Here is a 26,609-nt window from a genome sequence, read left to right as displayed (position 1 = left end):
CAGGGTGTGTCCAGTGTGTGTGTGTGTGTACAGGTCTGCGTGACATGGTGTAAGTGCGTTTTTGGGCTTGCTTTTATTACCGTGTGTGTTACCTTGTCTGGGTCCAGTGTGAAGTCTGAGTCTAGAAGTTCCCCGGCATCGTCGTCTGGCTCGCCCTCGTAGATCTTGTATGCTGGGTTTCCTATCTCCACATTCATGGCTCCGTTGGTCATCCTCTGGTGCTGGAAGCCCTTGGTCCTGCAGACACAGAGGTGAAAGGTCATGACCCGAGGTACAGATGGGTCCACACAGCGCGGGCAGCGACACGGCCACATCACAGAGTCAGGGAGGGGGGGTAGTGGCTGTCACATCACTGTGCATGGATCCACAGCACAGGCAACAACGCAAACCCAGCATTCACCTAGCTAGAATACACTAGACACACTGGTCCTGGAGAGGGGTTTGTAACGGTACCCTAAAATGGTACTACGGAATGCCTGTTTAACAGTTTGCTTGAAAAACATAAGCAAGGTCAAATCTATTGACGTCTTGAAAATCTATAGGAATTTTGGATAAAAATGTATGTTGTCAGTTTGGAGCATTTCGGGTCAAACCATGGACTTGAAGGATAGTAAATGCTGGATTTTTCATGTTGCATTTTCCAAATCCCGGTTTGGAACAATGCAGTCAGAGCGCCCCCTCTCTCAGTACGGAACATACAGCAGCACTCTACACAACAACATGATACAGTACAATACAGTATGATGGAGAACAGCATGGGGTACTATAGGCACTCTGGGGCCATAGACTGATCTATTTCACAGCCTCTCCAATAGATCACCACCTGTTTAATAGCCCCCTGGAAGTACAGTATAGTGGGGAGGTTTGGAGAGAGGGACCAAAACTGAACAATGATTCAGAACGGGAGAGGGAGGGGCAAGCTGAACGAGAGCACTGCTCATTCACAACGGAGAGAAAGAGTCGAGACACTGACCACAGGACTATACACTGCACAGCAAAAGAGACTGATGAAGGGAGAGATGAAGAAAGAGAAATGGACGGGATGCCATTTTGAATTGAGAGCGAGAGAGCGCGCGCGAGAGCGAGGATGGAAAGCGTAACCCTGGCAACCGTTACCGCGCGAGTCTGGAGCAGGATTTGCCCGGCCTGCCAGACCTGAGGGACAGAAGAGATGCAGTTACTCACAGCAAAGAGAGAACCAGAGATAGAAAGAGAGAAAAGGAGCGAACAGTAAAGACCAAGAGATAAAGGAAAGGGAGGCTGAGAGTACAGAGACCATGAAGAAGACAGAGCTTGAGAGGCTTAATGTCCCAGTGTTACTCTTCTAGTGTATTGGAGTTGTGTAATGTAGTGTGGTGTTGTTTAGTGTGGTGTTACTCACCCCCTCATCCTCTTCCTGTACCAGAACACCGCTCCTCCCACCAACAGAATCAACAACAGCAGTAGCAGCATTAGGACCACTATGGAGGCAGTACCTGCACACAGACACACAAACAGTATACATAGTTAGGCTGAGTCTGGCGACCGTTCTACACAGAACTGGCAATCCTGGAGGTGATTTTTAATGGTAGGAGACTTCAATTGGCGTCAAGTTGATGTGCAGTCAAAATAATGTGTGTAAAATTTAGGGAGCAGCTCTTGCGTTTTATTTTGATGGCCAGCCGACATCTACGTTAAAACTCACAAGCAAAAGTTATGCCTCTACTTTTTGCAAACCTTTAGAATAGTTTACTTACGTCCACCAGACTCTGAGGAGTCTACACTAGAGGCCACCACCTCACAGCGATGCCCCACCCAGCCTGCAGAACACCTGGGGGAGAGAGAGATGTAACGTCATAGCAACCAGAGATAACATTCTAGTGAGTGAGTGTGAGCGCGCGCGTGTGTGTGTGTGTGTACTCACTTGCACTCTGGTAGGTGTGTGTGTTGGTTGACAGAGCACTGGCCATTAGCACAGTACTCATCACACGTGTAGCAGCTGGGTTGGACTCTGCCGTTGGTGCAGCTACAGGACACACAAGTAACAATAGGTATGGACAGGTGTGTGGGTGGTGGGTGTGTGTTATGAATTGATGTGTGAATGTGTGTTGGTGTCTGTTTCTGTCAATATCTGTTAATCTGTGTGTGTGTGTGTGTGTGTGTGTGTGTGGACACTTACACGCAGGTGACCTCTCCTGTGGGCTGGAAGGAGTTGGTGGGGATACACTTGCCGTCGCGACAGTAGTGACACTTGTCCACCTCGCAAGTGCTGCCGCTGTACTGGGGCAGACAGCGACACTGGCGCGCCCCGCTGGCACTCTGCAGACATGTGCCCCTGTTCAGACAGTGGCCCTCGCAGCTACCTACTCACACACAGGCATACAGAAGAGACAGCTATCAGTCTGAGTATACTGAGCGCAAGGAGCCTTAAAGGTTGATCTCAAAAGAGTACCAAGCAGTTTACACTTTTATGGTGCATTTCTACAAAATGTTAAGTGCCATAGTGTTATACTGCCAGTAGGTGACAGTACAGACAGAGTTTAAGTTCATTACGATCCACATTATAGAATATCACTTAGCAGATGCTATTATCCAGCGTGACGGCAGGGTAGCCTAGTGGTTAGAGCGTTGGACTAGTAACCGGAAGGTTGCACGCTCAAACCCCCGAGCTGACAAGGTACTGTCTATCTGTCGTTCTGCCCCTGAACAGGCAGTTAACCCACTGTTACTAGGCCGTCATTGTAAATAAAAATGTGTTATTAACTGACTTGCCTAGTTAAATAAAGGTCAAATAAAAACTCAGTTTGTGCATTTATCTTAAGGTAGCGAGGTGAGACAACCACACATCACAGTCCTCCCAAACTAGCTATGTTTCCATCAATTTGTTGAAAGATTTTTTAAGCATTCTTGTTTGCAAAAAAGCAATGTGAATTTTATCAGCAGTCAAACTGTCTTCTAGCGAATAAAAGGCTGTGCATAATGACGTAGTCAGTGGACACAAAAAGCACTGTCGTATAACTTTTGATTGATCAAATAAAAAAACAGAAGTTGTGAGTTTGTGTTAAGATCCTGCCGACAACGCAATCTGTTAGGTTCTATTATTAGAGTAAGAACGCCACGGACACTGAAGGCTTGAGAACCATGTCTGGGACTGATGTAGCTGTATCGACCCTCTGGGGAGAATAAACTTGGTTTAAGCCTTCAGTGTCCGTCGAGTTCTTACTCTAATAATAGAGCCAAAACAAATGGAAAGGCGCAGCAAGCTTATCACCATGCACTTTAACCACTCTGAAGTTGATCATAACCCATAGCAGATGTAGTGGGAGGGACCGCACAACATAGCATTGCGTCACTACCAATTTACCTCAACATGATGGATATTCTATCAAAAAAATTGCGCAATAAATAGTTTCCACCACAATTCTTTGCATACGGTAATCTAATCACCGACCCAAAAAATATCCACCCTTGTCTAGCGTATTTTGTTTTGTGGACAATTTGACTGTGATGGGTCTTGACTTATAAACTTCAAATATCCTAAACCATGCCACTGAGGGAGAGAGGGGAATGCTGAACGTTCACATTCTGTCAGAACATGTTATTGTTCGACATCAGGTATCCTTTGGAAAGGAGAAGGGCCACAGTCTGGTACAAGTCAACAGGACAGCCGTGAGTTGGGGAGGAGTGAGGAATTTGGGCCGAGGTCAGTTCAGATGAAGTGAGAAAGAGCAACAGAGATGTATTGACTGTCTCGATGTGTAAGGAGGAGACTCAGCAAAGCAGAAAGGTTTAAATACCAGTGCTTGTGTAAATATGTTATCTTATGCAGCTGTGTGACCCCGTGGGTGAATAAGCTTAGTTTGAGCTTCACTAATCTTCCATAGGTTTTTAAAATGTATAATCTAACACCAGGCCGGTTGGGAGTTCTTTATCCGACAGGTTCTTTACTCACATAAAAATGGTTGGATGGAAACCTGCTTATAGTAAGTAAAAATTCTCCTCAATAAAGCAGGTATCAGCAACGTCAGTGCTAGTAAGAAAGGACAAGTGTTAGTGCAAGAAAGTCAAGTACAACAGTAGGTTTTAGGTTTGTTCTCCTCCCCTTACTCGGGGTGGGGTAGGGGTGTGCTGTGGGGTTGTTGAAGATACCTTTTGAAGAGGTAGGTCACATGACACAGTACAGAGCATTTATAGGCAAAAACAACAAGGCAACATTACATGAAATAAAAAAATAAGATCAGACCGGGGCAGACCAACAGAAAGACAGACTGAGACTCACGGTACTGGCACTGGTCCCCCAGGAAGTCAGCAGGGCAGCGGCATGTGGGCTGGTTGCCAGCGCTGACCGTGCAATTCCCTTCGTTCTGACAGTAGTTCTTACAAGTTTGGAGGTTACAGTTAGGACCAGTGAACCCTGTCAGACAGCGACACGTAGGGGAGCCTGGGGAGGGAGGGAGAGACAAGACAGACATGGTCCGACAGAGATAAGACAGGAAGAGGAGAGAGAAACTCAGGAGACTTGACCTCTAACATCTATGTCTCACTGTGTTATTCTGACTCCTCTCAGACAGACAGCCCTCCTGTCAGGGTAGTGTATTACCTGTAGGAGAGGCCGTGCAGGTGCCTCCATTCTGGCAGTAGTCCCTGCACTGGTCCACCTCACACTTGTCTCCTCCGAAGTTGGGCTGGCAGCGACACTTGGGCTGCTTCCTGGCGTTGAGGAAACAACTGCCTCCGTTCAGACACTGGACATTACACGTACCACTGGGAGGAGCTGGGGGAGGAGAGAAGGGGCGAGTGTGAAGAATTACAGGTAGGGATTAGTGTGGATGTGTGTTTAATGGATGTCATAAGGTGAATGCACCAATTTGTAAGTCGCTCTGGATAAGAGCGTCTGCTAAATGACTTAAATGTAATGTAAATGTTTCGGTCATCATTTTGAGTTTTATGTGAGCTAAAAAGGGACTTTTATACCCACTGCAGATTATTACACAAACAGACTATAAGATGAACTTTGATCACAACGCTTCTTCTGTAATACGGTGTGTTTGGATGTCAAGCGGAGACCACAACAGGATTAGAAACATGCAAGCGAGCACCACGGAGCCGGTGTACTCGAGGGAGACTAATGTCCCTGCGCTCAGCAGTACCACCAACAACGAGACCCCCGGAATACTACACCATCCCAATCGAGTTACGGGTGAGGAGAAAACAAGGAAGACAAAAAGGCAACACCGGGATCTGGAATATCCTGGACAAGTGCAATGTCAATATCTAAGACTGCTACACCCCCAACATCAAACCACTGATCTCCAACTCTGACCACAACGCTGTCCAGATCATCTCTGTCTACAAGACTAGGGCTGTTGCAGTGACCATATTACCACCACACCGGCAGTCACGAGGCATTATCCCAGTAAAATTCCACGTGACCATTGAGTCACGGTAATCTCCTTTTATGCACTCTGGACATTCATTAGTAGTAACCAACAATTAGCGATCATCAGGTTGCTAATGGCCTGGTACTCAGGGCTCGATTGTCCCTTTAAACCACTCTGACATCATTGCAAATGCAATGGAAAATCAAATCAAAACACTTATCAAAGCAGTATGTGCTTTTAAACTCACCTCACTGTGATCGACCAATTTGAAGAAAGAAGTTGAAAAAAAATAGGTTGAAACTGGGTGGAAAGGATGGCCATTGTGGATGTTGTTCCCGAACAGATTTGATTTATTTCCAAATGAAGCACAGAGTAGCTACAGTAACAGGGTTGGAGAGTCCAGAGTGGAATATCCTCTGTGGCACAGGGAAATGACAGGAGTAGCCCACCATACCGATGGGAAAGTGGCCTTCATTCACTATTCCAGTGCATATGGACAACATTTATTTTTTGTTTTGCCCATATGATAATGGGCCATTCTAAATGGAAACTAATTTAAAATACTAGTAAAGACAATATTTAATTGAGATAGTCTGATGGCCCTGATGAAAAACAAATTGCAGTCAGAGTGCAGTATAACTGCAGTTTTCTTCAATTACTGCGTCCAAAATACAGCAGTCGACTGCAATTACTACAGTTCCAAAACTGCAATCTCTTTTTGTGAGGGGGTTAAAATATGAGCACTTGATGAGACAACCTGTGTGGCCTGAGGCAAGGAACATAGTTGCAAAAAAAAGCTTGCGCTTTCTCAAATCATCAATAGCCTATAGTCGTATCATGCAGCCAATATATCTTTTGATTTCTAAAGGCATTCTAAGGTTTGTAGAGCTGCCAAATAACTAAATCTAGTGTTTAAAAAAAACACTTTTACACTCAACATAGCCACTTCATATGCATGCACTCTCACTCCTTAATGGGAAAAATATCCATTCAATTTCATTAAATTAGTTCAATTATATTCTTCGTACTATAAAATCATATAATCTAAAAGTACAGTTAATTCGGAAAGTATTCCGACCTCTCGACTTTACAAAATGATGTTACATTACAGCCTTATTAAAAAATGTATTACATTTACACACAATACCCCACAATGACAAATCAAAAACAAGTTTTGGAATGAATGCAAATGTATATTTAAAAAAAAAAACTTAAATATCACATTGACATAAGTATTCAGACCCTTTACTCAGTACTTTGTTGAAGCAGCAATTACAGCCTCAAGTCTTCTTGGGTATAATGCTACAAGCTTGGTGCACCTGTATTTGGGGAGTTTCTCCCATTCTTCTCTGGAGATCCTCTCAAGCTCTGCCAGGTTGGATGGGGAGCGTCGATGCACAGCTTTTTTCAGGTCTCTCCAGAACTGTTCCATCGGGTTCAAGTCCGGGCTCTGGCTGGACATTCAGAGACTCTTGGCTGTGTGCTTAGGGTAGTTCTACTGTTGAAAGGTGAACCTTCACCCCAGTCTGAGGCCCTGAGCGCTTTAGAGCAGGTTTTCATCAAGGATTTGATAGCACGAAAGTGCTATTTGAATTAATGCTTATGAGCCTGCTGCTGCCTACCACCGCTCAGACTGCTCTATCAAATCATAGACTTAGTTATAACATAATAACACACAGAAATACGAGCCTTAGGTCATTAATATGGCCGAATCCAGAAACTATCATCTTGAAAACAAGATGTTTATTCTTTCAGTGAAATACAGAACCGTTCCATATTTTATCTATGGGGTGGCATCCATTAGTCTAAATATTTGTTAAATTGCACAACCTTCAATGTTATGTCATAATTACGCAAAATTCTGGCAAATTGGGTGGCCCAAACTGCATATACATTTACATTTACATTTAAGTCATTTAGCAGACGCTCTTATCCAGAGCGACTTACAAATTGGTGCATTCACCTTATGACATCCAGTGGAACAACCACTTTACAATAGTGCATCTAAATATTTTAAGGGGGGTGAGAAGGATTACTTTATCCTATCCTAGGTATTCCTTAAAGAGGTGGGGTTTCAGGTGTCTCCGGAAGGTGGTGATTGACTCCGCTGTCCTGGCGTCGTGAGGGAGTTTGTTCCACCATTGGGGAGCCAGAGCAGCGAACAGTTTTGACTGGGCTGAGCGGGAACTGTACTTCCTCAGTGGTAGGGAGGCGAGCAGGCCAGAGGTGGATGAACGCAGTGCGCTTATTTGGGTGTAGGGCCTGATCAGAGCCTGGAGGTACTGAGGTGCCGTTCCCCTCACAGCTCCGTAGGCAAGCACCATGGTCTTGTAGCGGATGCGAGCTTCAACTGGAAGCCAGTGGAGAGAGCGGAGGAGCGGGGTGACGTGAGAGAACTTGGGAAGGTTGAACACTAGACGGGCTGCGGCGTTCTGGATGAGTTGTAGGGGTTTAATGGCACAGGCAGGGAGCCCAGCCAACAGAGAGTTGCAGTAATCCAGACGGGAGATGACAAGTGCCTGGATTAGGACCTGCGCCTCTTCCTGTGTGAGGCAGGGTCGTACTCTGCGGATGTTGTAGAGCATGAACCTACAGGAACGGGCCACCGCCTTGATAATTGTTTGAATACTTGACACTACTACCTGCGTAAATACACTTTAAAATCACTTCAACTAGCAACTTAATGTTTTGTATTTAATCAAAATGTCACAATTTAGCTAGCTACCTATGTACATAGAGGATCATTTCCAGTTCGTTACATATACACTGACTCTGCGTGCAATGAACGCAAGAGAAGTGACAATTTCACCTGGTTAATATTGCCTGCTAACCTTTCTTATTGCTAAATATGCAGGTTTAAAAATATATACTTCTGTGTATTGATTTTAAGAAAGGCATTGATGTTCATGGTTAGGTACACATTGGAGCAACGATACGCACCGCATCAATTGTATGCAACGCAGGACACGCTAGATAAACTAGTAATATCATCAACCATGTGTAGTTAACTAGTGATTATGATTGATTGATTGTTTTTTTACAAGATAAGTTTAATGCTAGCTAGCAACTTACCTTGGCTTACTGCATTCGCATAACAGGCAGTCTCCTCGTGGATTGCAATGAGAGGCAGGTGGTTAGAGCATTGGACTAGTTAACTGTAAGGTTGCAAGATTGAATCCCCTGAGCTGACAAGGTGAAAATCTGTCATTCTGCCCCTGAATGAGGCAGTTAACCCACCGTTGTTGGAAATACCGATTTCCGATTGTTATGCAAACTTGAAATCGGCCCTAATTAATCGGTCATTCCGATTAATCGGTCGACCTCTACACAGAGGACACCATTCTGTATACCTCTGGCCCTTCTTTTGAAGCTATTAACTAACCTCCAGACGAGCTTCAATGCCATACAACTCTCCTTCCGTGGCCTCCAACTGCTCTTAAATGCAAGTAAAACTAAATGCATGCTATTCAACCGATCGCTGCCTGCACCTGCGCGCCCGTCCAGCAGTACTACTCTGGACAGTTCTGACTTGGAATATGTGGACAACTACAAATACCTAAGTGTCTAAGTGTTAGACTAAACTCTCCTTCCAGACTCACATTAAGCATCTCCAATCCAAAATTATATCTAGAATCTGCTTCCTATTTCGCCACAAAGCATCCTTCACTCTTGCTGCCAAACATACCCTCGTAAAACTGACCATCCTACCGATCCTCAACTTCAGCGATGTAGTTTACAAAATAGACTCAACAAATCGGATGCAGTCTATCACAGTGCCATCCGTTTTGTCACCAAAGCCCCATATACTACCCACCACTGTGACCTGTTCTCTCTCGTTGGCTGGCCCTCGCTTCATACTAGTCACCAAACCCATTGGCTCCATGTCATCTACAAGTCTCTGCTAGGTAAAGCCCCGCCTTATCTCAGCTCACTGGTCACTATAGAACAAATTCTTCCTTTGGCAGTCTTTCCTTCCAGTCCTCTGCTGCCAATGACTGGAACAAACTGCAAAAAACACTGAGGCTGGAGACTCATATCTCCCTCACTAGTTTTAAGCACCAGCTGTCAGAACAGCTCACAGATCACTGCTCCTGTACATAGCCCATCTGTAAATAGCCCATCCAACTACCTCATCCCCATACTGTATTTATTTATCTTACTCCTTTGAACACCAGTATCTCTACTAGCACATTCATCTTCTGCACATCTACCATTCCAGTGTTTAATTGCTATATTGTAATTACTTCTCCACCATGGCCTATTTATTGCCTTTACCTCCCTTAACGTACCTCATTTGCACACACTGTATACAGACATTTTCTACTGTATTATTGACTGTATGTTTCATTATTGACTGTATGTGTCAAACTGCTTTGCTTTTTCTTGGCCAGACCGCAGTTGCAAATTAGAACTTGTTCTCAACTAGCCTACCTGGTTAAATAAAATACTCTGAGCGCTACGGACAATTCCTTCAACTTCATGGCTTGATTTTGCTTTGACATGCACGGTTAACTGTGGGACCTTATATAGACAGATGTGTGCCTTTCCAAATCATGTCCAATCAATTGAATTTACCACAGGTGAACTCCAATCAAGTTGTAGAAACATCAAGGATGATCAATGGAAACAGGATGCACCTGAGCCCAATTTCGAGTCTCATAGCAAAGAGTCTGAATACTTACGGAAATAAGCTATTTCATTTTTAATACATTTTCTAAAATTTCTAAAAACCTGTTTTCACTTTGTCATTATGGGGTATTGTGTGTGGATTGATGAGGGAAAGAATTATTGAATTCATTTTAGAATAAAGCTGTAACATAACATAATGTGCCACTGTATAAGACAAAGCTAAAGAAAACCAGACTGAGAACGAGAGAGGCAAAGGGAAACAGTCTAGTTTGCATGATAAGGCAGGCCAGCTGCGGAACTAGGGAGGAGCAAGGAATTTGGCTCAGGTCAAGTCAAAAGATAAAGTGAGAGAAAAAAAACTCTGGGGAGGGAGCCAGAGGTTAATTAAGTTCCTGCTTAGCAACAGTGATGTATTGGCTGTCTAGATGTGTAAGGAGTTGACCCCGCCTAGTAGGAGGTTAGAAATATATGTGCTCTGTCTTTACAGCTGTATGACCCATTGGTTGAATAAACTTGGTTAGAGCTTTTCCTAGTATTCTATTTTCCAGTTTTACCCTGTTTGTTCAGAAGCGAACAATAGTATAAATAACACAACCACCATAAATAGACTATATGACCTTCTTTGTAGAGACAGTAATACTCACTAAAACAGTTATGGCCAAAAAGGCTCTCAAAGAAAAGAAAGTGTCCTTCAATAACAAGGACAGGAGGGTTAAGAGGACAACCCCATGCTGCGGAGGGGGGGTGCCAAGCCGTGAAGAGCCTGCGAACCCACATGTGAAGGAACAGAACCTGTTGACACCCATAATCACACAAATGACTGCTTTGCTGTCCTACGGAATGTCCCTGCCTCTCACACAGAGGAAATCATGGTTACTACAGAGCTGGTCAAAGTTTTTTTTATTTTTATGTTTTTTTATTATTTTTACCCCCTTTTTCTCCCCAATTTCGTAGTATCCAATTGTTAGTAGTTACTGTCTTGTCTCATAGCTACAACTCCCGTACGAAGGTCGAGAGTCATGAGTCCTCCGAAACACAACCCAACCAAGTCGCACTGCTTCTTAACACAGCGCCCATCCAACCCGGAAGCCAGCCGCACCAATGTGTCGGAGGAAACACTGTGCACCTAGCGACCTGGTCGGCGCGCACTTTGCCCGGCCCGCCACAGGAGTCGCTAGTGCACTACCGGCCAAACCGTACCTAACCCGGACGACGCTAGGCCAATTGTGCGTCGCTCCACGGACCTCCCGGTCGCGGCCGGCGGCGACAGAGCCTGGGCTCGAACCCAGAGTCTCTGGTGGCATTAGACCACTGCGCCACCCGGGAGGCCACAAAGGTTTTTAAACTGCTGAACCCAAGGAAGGCCTCTGGGCCAGATAATGTGAGCCCAGTCCTCCTCAAGAACTTTGCCGAGGAGCTTGGCCCAGTCTGGCAACCCATCTTCCAGTTATCCATCGACTCACACTCCAATACCACAGGCCTAGAAAACGATTCACTTCATCATGAAAAAATGACTGTGGATCTGACCTCAGAGCTCATCAAATGTCTGGAGAGAATAGTGTCTCGAAACCTAAAAAGACTCTGTGGAGAGGAAACTGGACCATTGCCAGTTTGTCTATAGAAACGGGCACAGTACAGAGGATGCAATGACCACCCTCACACACCTGATTCTGAAACACCTAGACCAACCAAAAACCTACGCCAGAGAACTCCTTATAGATTTTTCCTCTGCTTTTAACACCATACAAACACACCTTTTACTAGCCAAAATGAAAGAACTGGACATTAACCCACACCTCATTTACTGGTAACACTCATTTCTCAGTAACAGAACTCAAGGTAAACAACACTCTCTCCCCTCCTGTGGTCACCAACTGGGGAGCCCCACAAGGTTGTGTGAGCTCACCCGTCCTTTTCATTCTGTACACCAATTGCACAAGTCAAAACACCAAGCATTTTATGATTAAGTACTCCGATGACACTGTCCTGCTGGCCCTAATATGGAGGACAACAGCGACCTCCAGTCTTGTGCAGTGATGTGACAAACTATTTTGTCCTGAATGTCACAAAAACACAGGAGGTTATCTTTGAGCCCAGGTCAGTGGCTGACCGAAACCAGGTAGTCATTCACAGTGAACACATCCAGCAGGTCTACTCTCATATATATATCTGGGAGTACATGTTGACCATGCCCTGAGATGAAGTGTCAAAGTGGACTATGTGCTGTGTGTGTGCTAAGGTGCAACAGTGCATGCACTTTCTCTGCAGACTGAAGTCTTTCAGGGCAACCTTGGAAATACTGAACATGTTATTTTGCTCCACTATCCAGAGTGTTTTGCAGTACTGCATCACTGCTTGGTACAACACACAGTACAGGCAAAAACCAGGATGTCAAGTCTGCTGAAAACTGCCCCAAAAAATTGTCAAGCTGACCATCAAAACCTTTCTGGACAGCTACCACACAAACACGCGGAGGACGGCAAACAAAATATCAGAGCCCCCCTCCCCTGTGCTCAACTCAAGAGTTTGTGCTTCTGCCATCCAGGAAGCCCTACAGAATCCCCCTGTGCAAACTGGTCAGGTACAAAAATGAATTTGTGCCACATGCACTGACCCTTATGAACAAATAAGGAGGACATTAGGGACACAGATTCACTCATTCAGGAACGGGGCAATAGTGAAAAGTGAAATATAACTTAAATAAGCATGGACATTGAAACTATTGGGTTTGTGCAGTATGTGCAAAGCTCAAGGACTGTGAACATTAAGGAGATGTGAAACATTGAGTACAGGAGAGACCGCTATGTAATGTGGAAGGGAGGGGTAAGAGTCCTTAAGCGGTTATTCTTGTTTTTATGAATGTTTGACGTTATGTCTGGCCTATGCCATGTCTCTCAACATATTGCAATGCATTTTCTTGTAGGTAAAGTAAATATCTATGAAACTCAGACAAAGAAATCTAATCTGTATGTGAACTCATAGACAATGCAATACATGTTGAATATAACGGTTTAGGTATAAGGGTGTTAGTGTATACTCACAGGGGGAGAGTGTGGGTGTGTAGGACTTCTATACTCACAGATAGGGGAGAGTGTAGGAGTAGGGAGCTCCACACAGGTTCCGTTGTCCAGGGTGCGTCCGTTGGGACAGGTACAGACTGGACCACTGGGGCTGAGCAGACACAACCACTCACACTTCTTCCTGTCACATGGGTTGGTCACTGACAGAGAGCAAGAAAGAGAGAGAGACCGACAAGTTAAAAAGCAACTGCCCCTAAAATGCAACTTCTGTTTTTGAAAACAGCCTGTGTCATCGATATGAGTCAGAAACATTTATTCTAGTGTCAAAATTGACTACAAAGTGTAAATTGGATCATTTTGGTCATTAAGTCAGTCTCGTCCAAAACGGAGATTTGCGAGATGATAAAATGATTTCCTATGTCACAGAATGAAGGATACCTGAACAGTTTTCCATGAGTTGGGTTTATTTTAATCCTGCCCTCATGCCCACAGCACCCAAATGATCATCCATTCGGAGCGCAGCTGCACATGACCACATCATTATGCCCATGGTCAATTTGTTTTGACATTTGATATCACAAACTACATAGGACAATATTTTTTTAAAATGTCAATATCTCAATTTAAATGACTGAAAAACCTCAAACCAATTATAAAATCGTAAAATTCACATACAAATATGTGCAAAATGAAAATATTGTCCCATTTGCATTGTGTAATTGACAGTCCCAAACTAGCCCCAGATCTAGGCTGTCCAATGTCAAACCAACTTTGCCACGGTCCACAGCAGCAGGCTGAAGCCAATTGACAAGAAGAAGTTGGCTAGCGCTAGCTAGCCTAGTCGACTTCAAAACCTGGTTAGACTGTTATAAGTTACATAGAAGAGTGACTGTGTACTGTTTGGCAGCGTGAATGTACAAACCCTTGCCACGTGTGAACACACGCACAAAAACACACACACCCAAGCCAACTCTCGTTTGGCTTCAGTCATGGCCACTGCATTTCTTAATGATAAGTTCAGCCCTCCTACCAGACTGTAAGTCTGTCTCTAATAGTCTAAGGGCCACCCCTCAAAAAAGGCATTCCGTGATCCAGGAAACAAAACTGCAAAGTTTAAACATCATTACATTGATAATGTTATGAATATTGTGTGGATCAAAAATGGTAAAAGTTAATAAAAATGTATAATTCAAAGGGTACGATTTCGAAATCATAGATCATTTTGGGTAATTCCCCCTAACAACATTATGAGGTTGCCATGTTACATCTTGGTTACATGTGTTCTGTTGTCCATGCATTCAGAAACAAAGGCATTTAGGCTACCAGACTGGAGGAATGTAAAAATAATATGAGAGAAGAAGCAGTTTAAATAGATTTCACATAACACCACTTTATTTAGCTTATTTGGAGAGCTGTGCTAGCTAGCAAACATGCTGTCTTTAGTTTGTCTAGCAGCCAAGAGCAATGATGGCCCCTGTAGGCTGAATACAGCTGCCAAAACCTATTCTATTAACTGAGACAACCACTGCACATGGTTAAAACATTTCCTCATCTGGATCAGTGTGCAACAGACGTAACCAAGGTGAAATACAGCAATGTCGGAACTTAGCTAGGGAAATTACCCAAGATGCACTGTGATTGATGCTAAATATAATAACTTTGATTAAAGAAACTAAATGTGCAGTTTTTACACGTTTTTAAAATCACCCAGTACTCGTGTTCATAACTTTATCTACGTTGTGTTGTTGGAATTTTGCCATTCTGTTTTCTGGGTCAGGAACAACACATTTTTGATGGGTGGCCCTTTGACTTTAAAGACCTAAGCCTAACTTGAGATCTTTGGTGTGCAAGTCAATTTGTCGTAGGCCTAGTTCTGTGCACACATCACAAGTTAGAATTCAACCCTGAAAGAGTGTTTAGAGAATAGCCGCGTTGACCTCTACTAGGGCTGTGGCGGTAATGACATTTTGTCAGCCGGTGATTGTCATGATAATAACTGTGATGTCCACTCACTCTCAGGCTGTTTGTTGCGGTGGTAGAGTACGATGTCTGTGGCGTGGTTCATTCCTGTAGTCAGGTTCTCCATGGGGCCTTTGCCATACTTGTTGACCCGGAACACAAAGTTGTTGATGTAGGTGACGCCATAGATGTAGTCCTCAAACACATCAATACTGAACGGGTGGTGGAGCTCTGGAACAAACAAGACCGAATACCACAGCTCAGACCAACTCTTTACCAGTTAGACATGCTATTAGCTATGCTAAAATACAACATTGTCCCACTTGCTGAGGATATCAGCATGCTCCAATTGAATGCACCTATTCTTGACAGTCCCAGTGCCATGAGAAGACTCCACATCTAAAAATGGGCCCACATATCTCTAATCAAAAAATAATTCTGTGGCTTAGCAATGTCAGCCCAGGTCTTTAAACCCAGACCCGTGCAGGTCACTCAACTGTTCTTAATGCTGGTCACAGCCACCACCGGGTCGCTGCCATTCAGCCTCACACTGCCAATCACTGACAGCTTAGCATCGGCCCAGTACAGACGCTCGTTAAAGTAGTCCACAGCCAGGCCTGGAGAGACAGAGACAGAGATAAGAGAGAGACAGAGATAAGAGAGAGACAGAGATAAGCAGAGAGAGAGACAGATAAGAGAGAGACAGATAAGCAGAGAGAGAGACAGAGATAAGCAGAGAGAGAGAACAGTCATTGAGACATGTCAGTTTGAGGCTAAGCTTATTGAGTGAAACAAAGCTCTACACAGCCCATCCTTCAATTTGTGGAGAAATGGACCTGTCAGTCAGTCTGTAAAATGTTTGTAGTGTGTGTGTGTGTGTGTGTGTGTGTGTATATATATATATATATGTTACCTGTGGGCCACTGGATGTTGTCCTGTACCAGTGTCTCTCTCATGGTTCCATCCATGGCAGCAGTCTCAATCTTTGGGTGGTTTCCCCAGTCAGCCCAGTACATGGTCCTAATGGATACACAGCATCGACAATCACATAGTAATGCCTCGCGCCAATTACATAGTAATGAGTTTGACCATCACATAGTAATGAGTTTGACCATCACATAGCAATGAGTTTGACCATCACATAGCAATGCGTTTGACCATCACATAGCAATGCGTTTGACCATCACATAGCAATGCGTTTGACCATCTCTCCTGGATGTCCAGTTGATTTGTCCCTGGTCTAGCACACCATCTTTCTATCGTCAGTCTTATTTAAATACTGTATCAGAAAGCAGTATGTGCACAAAGAAGGATGTGTTTGAGGACTCAGGAATTATCTTCCAGACCCATGTATTTCCACAGTAGTCCAGACTACTCTCCCACCCCCACTATCCTCCTTTCCCAAGGCAGACTCACCCTCTCTGGGGGTCCACTACGATGGCGTAGGGCTCGTCAATCATGCCGGAGATGAGGGTTTTGCGGTGTTGGCCTGATATCTGGGCCACCTCGATCACATCTCGGCCAGAGTCCGTCCAGTAGATGTTCCCTGCCACCCAGTCCACGGCGATGCCACGGGGCATCTTCAGACCGGGGATCTGAACACAGGGAGAGGAGGGGGGGTTGGGAGGACAATACCAGTTAAATCATTGTTTGTGAGAAAGGGCCAAGGGCATGACACAAGAGCAGTCAAGTCTATCTGAGCACGGACAGACACACACCTCCAGGTTGGCGACGCGGGAGTCGCTCTGACGACGGTGGCGGTTGTTGTTGCCGTTCGGTGACGAGGATGAGGATGGCAGCTCGTAGGAAGAGATTCTGCCCGTGTGCCAGTTGGTCCAGTAGATGCGGTTGGTCTTGACGTGCAGGTCCATGGCATCGATGCGCACGTTGGCGTCGCCCTGGAAGGTCTGCTCGTAGCGCCAGTTGGGCATGCCAGGGTCCAGGCTGCGGATCTCGTTGTCGTCGGCGATGTAGAGCACCTGTCTCAAGCCTGGGAAGACAGAGGAAGGGAGGTCACAACCAGAGTTAGGACATCCCCTCTGACTTAAGGTTATAAGGCCATCCCTATACAATGCAATTGTCTTGCGTGGCTAAGAGCTATTTGGCACACACATCCACTAACTGATATCTAACTAAATGTAACACACACAATTGTGACAGAGGCTAAGACATTCAAACAAGAGACAAATTCAGACAGGTTTCTACAGACATAGAGAAGCAGTAACTGTAACCGATCCACTGGTAATGCTGAACTGAGCAGTACTCACTGTCAACCTTGCAGGTGTCGTTGATCCTGGTGAAGTACTTGTGGCAGCTGCACTTGTGGGAGCCCTTGGTGTTGTTGCAGATGTGGGAACACACTCCAAACTGCTTACACTCATTCTTATCTGTGAACAACCCCCCCCAAAAGCAAAAGGATTTGGGTTACAGATCACTAGTCGACATTTAGTCGTCACAGTAACATAGAGAGTGTATCTGTAGCAGTGCTGCACCTTCACATCGGTTGTTGCCTGTGGTCTTGAAGCCAGGTTTGCAGGAGCAGAAGGCCTCAGTGCCGTTCACCACACAGTGGGCCTCATCACCGTCACCACACACTGTCCTGTTATTGCGGCAGTCATTCAGGGAAGAGTCTGCAAAGAACCAGACAGGACAGAGAGTCAAACTTGCAGACAATAACATGTACATGTACAGAGACACACACACACACTACTCTTGCGTGCCGAGATGCAACACACACCTTTCTTGTTGCAGCCGATCTCGTCAGAGCCGTAGTCCTCACAGTTGTTGAAGTAGTCACAGCGCAGGTTGGAGCTGATGCAGCGGCCGTTGGAGCACTGGAACTCATCCTTCTGACAGACTGGCGTGGAAGGAGTCGTCTCTGGAGGTACAGGGAGGAGGCTGCATTATTTCAACTCCATAACCATCTAGTCAACTCCGTAACTCTTTATTGCAAAAGTCCACTCCATAAACGCTCTACTACTAGAAAAACTCACGGCAGTTGAGCTCATCACTGTTGTCCCCGCAGTTATCAACACCGTCACAGTGCCTGGCTATCGGCAGGCAGACGCGGTCGTTGTGGCAGCGGAACTGCCTTCTGGGTGGGCACTGGAATTTAGCTGAGGGATAGAGGAGGAGAGAAGAGATGGCAGGTGTGAGGTAGGTGTTGAATGATCCTCGGGGACAGTGTTGTTGATGTCATGGGGACTCACTGCACTCCTCTGGGTTCTCATCAGAGTTGTCTCCACAGTCGTCCTCTCCGTCACACTTCCAAGCCAGGGGTTTACACAGAGTGTTGTTACACTGGAACTCATCCAGGGGGCAGTGTCTACCCACTGAGCCAGAGAGCGAGAGAGAGAGACAGAGAGTTACTTCTTTCTATGAAATACATACCCACAACTTGTACTTAATGAACAGTACACTAATGTGTGTGCATAAAAAAAAAACTCACCTCCGCTGTCACACTTCTCCTCGTCACTGCTGTCCATACAGTCAGGGTCTGCGTCACAGCGCCAGCGGATGGGGATACAGTGACTGTTCTTACACTGGAACTGATCACTGTCACACTTCACATCACAGCCATTCTGCAGGACGACACGCAGGGACATCACTTACGTCACACTAATGACAATGCTATTCATAAATGAACAATCCTCTAGTAATGCTGTATTCGTTGTGACAACGAGTTAGGACATGTACTAGTAAGATTGGGGACGGCATTGACTTTCCATATCACTAAGCTTCAACAAAACAAAATCATGTTTGGGAGCAACAGCGAGGGGTTTTTCATTTGATGCGAGTCATTTGACTCTATATTTAATAACTGTGAGTGTCACTGTACCTCGTCTGATCCATCAGCACAGTCATGGTCTCCATCACACTTCCACCTCCCAGCGATGCAGCGACCGTTGGTACAGGAAAACTCACTCTCTGAACACTGCCGTGGCACTGATGGGAGAGAGAGGAGGGGTGAGGAGAGGAGGGGTGAGGAGAGGAGGGGTGAGGAGTAGAAAAGAATAAGAACTTCCGGACACAGACGTATGTCATGAGGGTAAAATGGCTGTACAGACAGGAGGAAGAGACTGGTAGCAAGGGACATATCAGAAGATGGGGGGGTGGGAGTACACTGGGTCACATGGTACATCGAGGGGGAGGGGCTAAAAGGACTAGTGGGATTGGAAAGGAGCTGAGAGTTTGGATAGAGTAGAAACACTTTTTATGGAGTCAAGGAGCAAAGCTACCTTTTAAATATTTAGTGTACATTTTTGTCCCCTAATGGCAATAGGATAGTTAGTGTAGACAGACAGTTGGGGCTTGGGTAGATTGGTGGTAGGTTGGGGGTGTTCATGCTGATCGTGAAGACACCTACCTCTAAACCACGTCAACAGGCCAGTGTGAAATGCAGAATAAACATGAGATGATGTGAGATGTGCAAATGGCCACAAAGTTCAATCAAAGCAATGGAAATCAAAATCTTTGAATGTGCAGCGCAGTTGAGTGAACACACAAACAACAGTGTGCCTTTAAGAACTATTAAGTGATCTGTTTGGGGAACAGATGTAACTGAACCCATACAGTGAAAGAAGGCATCATATACAAATAGAACACACATATATTCTGTAGCTCTAATCTCCCCCATAGCGAGAAGAGACAGGAGACCTAGCATCACAGACTGGACAGAGCAGAGGGGACCTACCACACTTGTCCTCGTCGGAGTTGTCTCCACAGTCGTTGTCGTAGTCACATTGCCAGCGACCCGGGACACACCGGTTGTTCTTACAGCGGAACTGGTACGGCTCACACGTCCTCTCATCTGAGGACACGACACACACAGAATACAGTCAAAGTAGAAATTATAACAAATATTTTAATAGTATACAATTATGTAAAACACATTACACAAAAGAACCGTAGGAATCTCTCCATTCCTATCCCACCATCTCGCCTGCATCTCAACCTCTCTACCGCCAACACCCCCCCCCCCCCGTCCATCACTCACCACACTCCTCCTTGGGTTCGTCTGACGCGTCCCCACAGTCGTCCTCTCCGTCACACTTCCACCGGGCCGGGATGCAGCGACCAGAGTCCTTGCAGCGGAACTCATCCACGCCACACGTCATCTGGGCTGGAGGGGGAGGGGGAAGTTAAGAGATCAGAGAGAATACAATGAAGGGCGGTAGAAAGAGAAGGAATCAGGGAGCAGGGAGAAGGATGCTGGACGTGACAGTAGAGTGGATCCGTACTGCAGTTGGCAGGCTCGTCGGATCCGTCCACACAGTCGTTGTCCCTGTCACACACCCAGACACGGGGGATACAGCGCTTGGTGATGGCACACTGGAACTGGTTAGGGGCACACGTCACCTCCGCTACACGGGACAGAGAGGAGAGAGGAGACCGTCACTTACTAATATCCGTATATGATGCATGGCTTTCGCTCCTAGTCTTTGTATATTTTAAATTCATTTTAAATGTATGTTTACATGTAAACGTGCGTGGAAAACATGGTAGGCCGAAAATAACACAAAAACACTGGATTGAAAAGACGAGACGTTGGTGCAGTACAATACACCCCCCCCCCCCCTTTTAAACCCTCCAATACTGTAGGAACAGCAGTCTACTCACGGCAGTCTTTCTCGTCCTCTCCCTCTCCACAGTTGTCCTGGCCGTTACAGCGGAAGATCCCTGGGATACAGCGGCTGGGGTGGCTACACTTAAACTGACTGGGCAGACACACGTGGATGTCACAGTTGGCCTCGTCAGAGTTGTCCTGGCAGTCGTTGTCTCCGTCACAGATGTAGGCTGGGTTGGTACAGATGCCTGTACCACACTGGAACTGGCCGGGCCTGCACTTGAACTCAGCTACAGGGGATACCAAATACAACATCAGTCAACCAGGACTTTAGTACAGTGCAGCGATGATAGTTAGTGTTCACGGACTAGGACTGTCTGTCACTCACGGCATTCCGCAGGCTCGTCTGATCGGTCCCCACAATCATCCTCTGTGTCACACTTCCACCAGAACGGAATGCACTTGTCATTCTTGCACACAAACTGCAGGGAGGGAGTGAGGGAGGGAGGGGTAGGGAAAAGGATATAGAGGATGGAGAGGAAGAGGGAAAGAGAGATGGTGGGGGAAGAGAGTGAACGATTAGTTCTGAGCACAGAAAGGCAGAGAAAGACCCAGACGTTGGCTAAACTCACCTGGCTGGCGGTGCAGTTGGACATACACCGTCTCCCGTCACTGGCCAGGTAGAAGTTAGTAGGACAGGCACACTTGTACCCCCCGCCAGGCGACAGCAGGCACAGGTTACTGCATCCTCCGTTATTGGTCTGACACGGGTGGTTGGCCACTGTGGGTCAACCAAACACACACAATAGGCCCAGGTGAGAGAGGAGTGCAGGCACACGTCGATACATGGCAGGGTGTTCAGGTGGCGGTAACAGTAGACTTACTCATACCCTCTGGCTGGCGGTAAGGGTGGTAGATGTGGACGTCCATGGGCCGGTGGAGCGTGCTGATCAGCATGGTCTTGTTGGTGCCCTGGGTCTTGTGACACCTGTTGATGGACTTGGTCTCCCAGTCGGTCCAGTAGATGTACTCCTCAAACAGAGTCATGGCAAAGATGTGGGGGATGTCCTGGCTTAACACTGCAGGGGGGGGGCACACAGAGAAACAGACGCGTCAGATACGAGCAGTGATTTATTTACTCATGAGCTTGTGGTGTGTATAGTGTACACAACTTCCGTTTCATGCCTGTGTGTTGTAATGTCAATATCCAAATGTGCACACGTGTATGACAGAGTGTGTTACCAGTGTGTCGGTTGGTTCCGTCCAGGCTGGCGAACTCGATGTAGTCCTCTCTGGCGTCGGCCCAGTAGATGCGGTCGTTGATGAAGTCCAGAGTGAGGCCGTTGGGCCAGGTGATCCTGTCCTCTACAATAACCGTCCTGTTGGAGCCGTCCATCCCTATCCTCCCTATGTGGGGGTTGTCACCCCAGTCTGACCAGTACAGGTACCTGGCAGGGGACACAGCTCAGTGTGAGGCTTCAGAACCACTCAGAACACCCAGGTGAGTGGTCATAACGTCACACTACATTCTCAGCAAAGTGAGGATCAATGAGTCTCTCTTGAAGTAAAATAATCAATGCTATAGTCAATATTTGAGCAGCATTCATCAAAGAGAAAATAAGAGAACATGAATACAATTCCTGCTTGTTATTTAGAGCTACGTTCGTACCCGTTTCGTACGTCGACTGCCACAGCGCGTGGTTCCCTCAGACCGGTGTTGACCAGGACTGTCCGGTAGGCCCCGTTCAGCTTAGACACCTCGATGGTGTCCCGCCCCTTGTCACACCAGTACAGGTTCCCTCCCACCCAATCAACAGCCAGACCATCAGGGTTGCTAAGAGATGTGCGGTGAAGGACCTGCCAAAGAGCCAATCGGAAATTACAGTTCAGTTCCCCACATTATGCAACTAAATGTAGGCTACCAATCCAGATGTATATTTCTAAGAGGTAAGAAGTAATGGAGCCACACTGACTTGTACGTCGCTGCCGTTGATGTGCATCCGTCGGATCATGCTGCCCTGAGTGGTCACGTCTGTCCAGTAGATCATCTGCTGTCTATAGTCAAAGTCCAGCGCCACCGCATTGTTCAGGCCCTAATACACACACACACACACAATGGGAGAGAAGTGATCAAACATAGCATGATGGTCAAAAGGAGCAATGTGCTATTTCCACCTGTTGTAGGTCTTTGAGGTGTTAAGGCTCCAGTTTCACCTGTTTGAGCAGGGTGTAGTTGGAACCATCAAGGTTGAGTTTCCTTAGGTAGTAACGGTTGGCAAAGATCAGGAAGGGCTCCTCCTCTGGACAAAAGAAGGATTTTTTGGGAAGAAAAGGTAATGAAGTTAAACTTTTCAGGCCGTCCTTAGTAAAGCTCTTACCGCCTCATACCCCCCTCCACCGCCTCATACCCCCCTCCACCGCCTCATACCCCCTCCACCGCCTCATAACCCCCTCATAACCCCCTCCACCGCCTCATAACCCCCTCCACCGCCTCATAACCCCCTCCACCAGCGCTTACCACCTCATAACCCCCCAACCCCTCCTACCCCCTCCCCAGCTCTTACCAGCTCCTACCCCCTCCACCAGCTCCACCTCACAACCCCCTCCACCCTCCTACCCCCCCACCAGCTCCTACCCCCTCCACCACAACCCCCTCCACCAGCGCTTCCACCACCACCTCCACCACAACCCCCTCCACCAGCGCTTACCACCTCACAACCCCCTCCACCAGCTCTTACCACCTCCACCACAACCCCGCTCCACCAGCGCTTACCACCTCACAACCCCGCTCCACCAGCGCTTACCACCTCACAACCCCGCTCCACCAGCGCTTACCACCTCACAACCCCGCTCCACCAGCGCTTACCACCTCACAACCCCGCTCCACCAGCGCTTACCACCTCACAACCCCCTCCACCAGCTCTTACCACCTCACAACCCCCTCCACCAGCTCTTACCACCTCATGCCCCCTCCACCAGCTCTTACCACCTCAACCCCCTCCACCAGCGTTTACCACCTCACAACCCCCCCACCAGTCTTTTACCACCTCACAATCCACCAGTGCTTACCCCTCACACCCCCCCACCAGCTCTTACCACCTCATACACCCCCCACCAGCTCTTACCCCTCCACCAGCTCTTACCACCTCATACCCCCCTCCACCAGATCTTACCACCTCATACCCCCTCCACCAGATCTTACCACCTCATACCCCCTCCACCAGATCTTACCACCTTACCCCCCCCCTCATACCCCCCCTCCACCAGCTCTTACCACCTCATACCCCCCCCTCCACCAGCTCTTACCAGAGGTGGACTTGCAGATAGTGGGGTCACTGGGGCTGAGCTGGAAGCCCTCCACACAGAGACAGTGGAAGGATCCGTGGGTGTTGATGCAGCGCTGGGTGCAGGGGTAGCTGGTCGTACACTCGTCTATGTCCACGCACGTCTTCCCATCATCCTTCAGACGGAAGCCAGGGTGGCATCTGCACTGCACGACCACACAGGAGAGGAGAGGTAAGGCTGTGTGTACTACTTCACAATGTTTAACCTTTCCCGACAAATAGTTGTTACGTACTTGACACTATAAAATGGCAATGACTACAGATGAACAGTCATCACCGTCAACTATTTATTTAGCAGAGTCTCTCCAGGTGTAGGCGCGTCCTTACCTTGAAGCCTATCTTGAGGTCCTCACAGAGCTGAGAGCAGCCGCTGAGCTTGCTGTTCAGACACTCATTGATGAAGCAGTTGAGCTCGTCAGTGCCGTCACCACAGTCATCGTTCCGGTCACACAGCAGCGTCTCGTTGACACAGTTCCCGTTGCCGCAAGCGTACACTGTGTCGTTACATTTCTTCTCTGTTTTGGGAAGAGGTGGAGGACAGATTGGAGGATGGTTCAGGAAGAGGAGAATAGAGAGTTAACATCTAAGGAAGAGGGGGCTTGGCTCACACATTGGCCTAAATCCAATATTGAAATTTAGCAGGGATTTAGTAAATCCCTTACAATTCCTTGCAAATAGTGGGCTGAGATGGAGATCTCTTAGGGCCCAGAGAAAATAGACAGTTAGCACCATCTGTGAGTGTGTGTCTAACCTGGGCCGTTGCAGTGGGGGTTCTTGGGGGCTTCATCAGAGCGGTCGTGACAGTCGAACTCTCCGTCACACTCCCAGGAGCTTTGGATGAGGCAGCGCCCGTTGGCACAGCGGAACTCATTGGATCCACACGTAGGGTACTCTAAAAGGAGAGACGAGTGATGGGTTGGTTGATTAATTGCATTTTTCTATACAGTTATGTCACTGGTAGGCCTATCATATACACTGTATATACAAAAGTATGTGGGCACCCCTTCAAATGAGTGGATTCGGCTATTTCAGCCACACCCGTTGCTGACAGGTGTATGAAACTGAGCAGACAGCCTTGCAATCTCCATAGACAAACATTGGCAACAGAATGGCCGTCCTGAAGAGCTCAGTGACTTTCAACGTGGCACCGTCATAGGAAGACACCTTTCCAACAAGTCAGTTTGTCAAATGTCTGTCCTACTAGATCTGTCCCCCAGTCAACTGAAAGTGCTGTTATTCTGAAGTGGAAACGTCTAGGAGCAACAACAGCTCAGCTGCGAAGCGGTAGGCCACACAAGTTCACAGAATGGAACCGCCGAGTGCTGAAGCACATAGCAAGTAAAAATCGTCTGTCCTCGGTTGCAACACTCACTACCAAGTTCCATTGAACTCTGGAGCAGTGAAAACGTGTTCTCTGCAGTGAGGAATCACGCTTCACCATCTGGCAAATCTGAGTTTGGCGGATGCCAGGAGAACTATACCTGCCCCAGTCTATAGTGCCAACTGTAAAGCATGGTGGAGGAGGAATAATTGTCTGGGACTGTTTTTCATGGTTCAGGCTAGGCCCCTTAGTTCCAGTGAAGGGAAAACTTAACGCTACAGTATACAATGACATTCTAGACGATTCTATGCTTCCAACTTTGCAGCAACAGTTTGTGGGAAGGTTCTTCCCTGTTTCAGCACGACAATGCCCCCCTGTACACAAAGCGAGGTCCATACATAAACGGTTTGTCGGGATCGGTGTGGAAGTACTTGAGCCCTGACCTCAACCCCATCAAACACTTTTGGGATGAATCGGTACGTCGACTGCGAGCCAGGCCTAATCGCCAAACGTCAGTGTCCAACCTCACCGCAACAATGTTCCAAAATCTAGTGGAAAGCCATCCCAGAAGAGTGGAGGCTGTTATAGCAGCAAAGGTGGGTCCAACTCCATATTAATGCCCATGATTTTGGAATGAGATGGTCGACGAGCAGGTGCCAGATACTTTTGGTCATGTAGTGCATCATGAAAACAGAATATTCATTCCAAATGTTTAAGGATTAACACAATGATACTATGATAGTGTGTGAGTGTAAGAGGGGGTACAACAGGGGACATCCACTCACCACACTCCAGGGACTCGTCAGAGCCGTCACTGCAGTCTTTGTCATGGTCACACACAAAGTGCTTGGGGATGCACTGTTTGTTCTGACACATGAACTCATTCTCATCACAGGTGTTGTTGAACACTGAGACACAGACGGACAGACATTAGTTCATCAATAAGCTACTGCATTATCAAAATAATCTGTATACCAGCAAGTAAGTATTTGATAATGATTGCACAAAAAAACTTAACATTGTTTGGGGTTAAGTAACATCTCCCATAATTCCATAGGTAAAGATGTATCCAGTCAATAGTCCTCCATCCTCCTCTGATCCACTACTCACCACATCCAGCCTTGACACTCTGATCCACTACTCACCACATCCAGCCTTGACACTCTGATCCACTACTCACCACATCCAGCCTTGACACTGATCCACTACTCACCACATCCAGCCTTGACACTGATCCACTACTCACCACATCCAGCCTTGACACTGATCCACTACTCACCACATCCAGCCTTGACACTGATCCACTACTCACCACATCCAGCCTTGACACTGATCCACTGATCCACTACTCACCACATCCAGCCTTGACACTGATCCACTACTCACCACATCCAGCCTTGACACTGATCC

The 26,609-nt window shown here is 46.8% G+C and overlaps 1 protein-coding gene across 4 annotated transcripts in view; it reads right to left on the bottom strand.

The window, feature by feature from the left end:
- LOC124003439 (low-density lipoprotein receptor-related protein 1-like) overlaps nt 1-26,609 on the bottom strand; it is a 182,549-nt gene that overhangs the window by 1,895 nt on the left and 154,045 nt on the right. The window contains exons 53-87 of one of the 4 annotated variants that reach the window (XM_046311699.1): nt 25,985-26,107; nt 24,630-24,770; nt 24,206-24,393; nt 23,841-24,024; nt 22,749-22,834; nt 22,508-22,627; nt 22,204-22,391; nt 21,777-21,982; nt 21,419-21,613; nt 21,167-21,315; nt 20,923-21,016; nt 20,588-20,824; nt 20,209-20,331; nt 19,965-20,090; nt 19,662-19,778; nt 18,807-18,913; nt 18,417-18,549; nt 18,178-18,300; nt 17,962-18,084; nt 17,706-17,846; nt 17,461-17,598; nt 17,236-17,355; nt 16,687-16,958; nt 16,385-16,563; nt 15,882-15,988; nt 15,466-15,585; nt 15,023-15,199; nt 13,069-13,209; nt 4,580-4,753; nt 4,259-4,420; nt 2,159-2,342; nt 1,904-2,005; nt 1,737-1,810; nt 1,382-1,475; nt 81-237 (exon numbers count right to left, since the gene is read on the bottom strand). In XM_046311699.1, coding sequence (XP_046167655.1) covers nt 81-237; nt 1,382-1,475; nt 1,737-1,810; nt 1,904-2,005; nt 2,159-2,342; nt 4,259-4,420; nt 4,580-4,753; nt 13,069-13,209; nt 15,023-15,199; nt 15,466-15,585; nt 15,882-15,988; nt 16,385-16,563; nt 16,687-16,958; nt 17,236-17,355; nt 17,461-17,598; nt 17,706-17,846; nt 17,962-18,084; nt 18,178-18,300; nt 18,417-18,549; nt 18,807-18,913; nt 19,662-19,778; nt 19,965-20,090; nt 20,209-20,331; nt 20,588-20,824; nt 20,923-21,016; nt 21,167-21,315; nt 21,419-21,613; nt 21,777-21,982; nt 22,204-22,391; nt 22,508-22,627; nt 22,749-22,834; nt 23,841-24,024; nt 24,206-24,393; nt 24,630-24,770; nt 25,985-26,107 — 5,105 coding nt within the window. The remainder of the gene's footprint in view (nt 1-80; nt 238-1,381; nt 1,476-1,736; nt 1,811-1,903; nt 2,006-2,158; nt 2,343-4,258; nt 4,421-4,579; nt 4,754-13,068; nt 13,210-15,022; nt 15,200-15,465; nt 15,586-15,881; nt 15,989-16,384; nt 16,564-16,686; nt 16,959-17,235; nt 17,356-17,460; nt 17,599-17,705; nt 17,847-17,961; nt 18,085-18,177; nt 18,301-18,416; nt 18,550-18,806; nt 18,914-19,661; nt 19,779-19,964; nt 20,091-20,208; nt 20,332-20,587; nt 20,825-20,922; nt 21,017-21,166; nt 21,316-21,418; nt 21,614-21,776; nt 21,983-22,203; nt 22,392-22,507; nt 22,628-22,748; nt 22,835-23,840; nt 24,025-24,205; nt 24,394-24,629; nt 24,771-25,984; nt 26,108-26,609) is intronic. The other 3 variants (XM_046311701.1, XM_046311700.1, XM_046311703.1) reach the window with 3 other exon arrangements.

Source organism: Oncorhynchus gorbuscha, linkage group LG18 (genome assembly GCF_021184085.1).
Source record: "Oncorhynchus gorbuscha isolate QuinsamMale2020 ecotype Even-year linkage group LG18, OgorEven_v1.0, whole genome shotgun sequence".
NCBI lineage: Eukaryota > Metazoa > Chordata > Actinopteri > Salmoniformes > Salmonidae > Oncorhynchus > Oncorhynchus gorbuscha.
The sequence above is the reverse complement of the archived record's forward strand: the minus strand, read 5'-3'. Positions and strand labels throughout refer to the sequence as shown.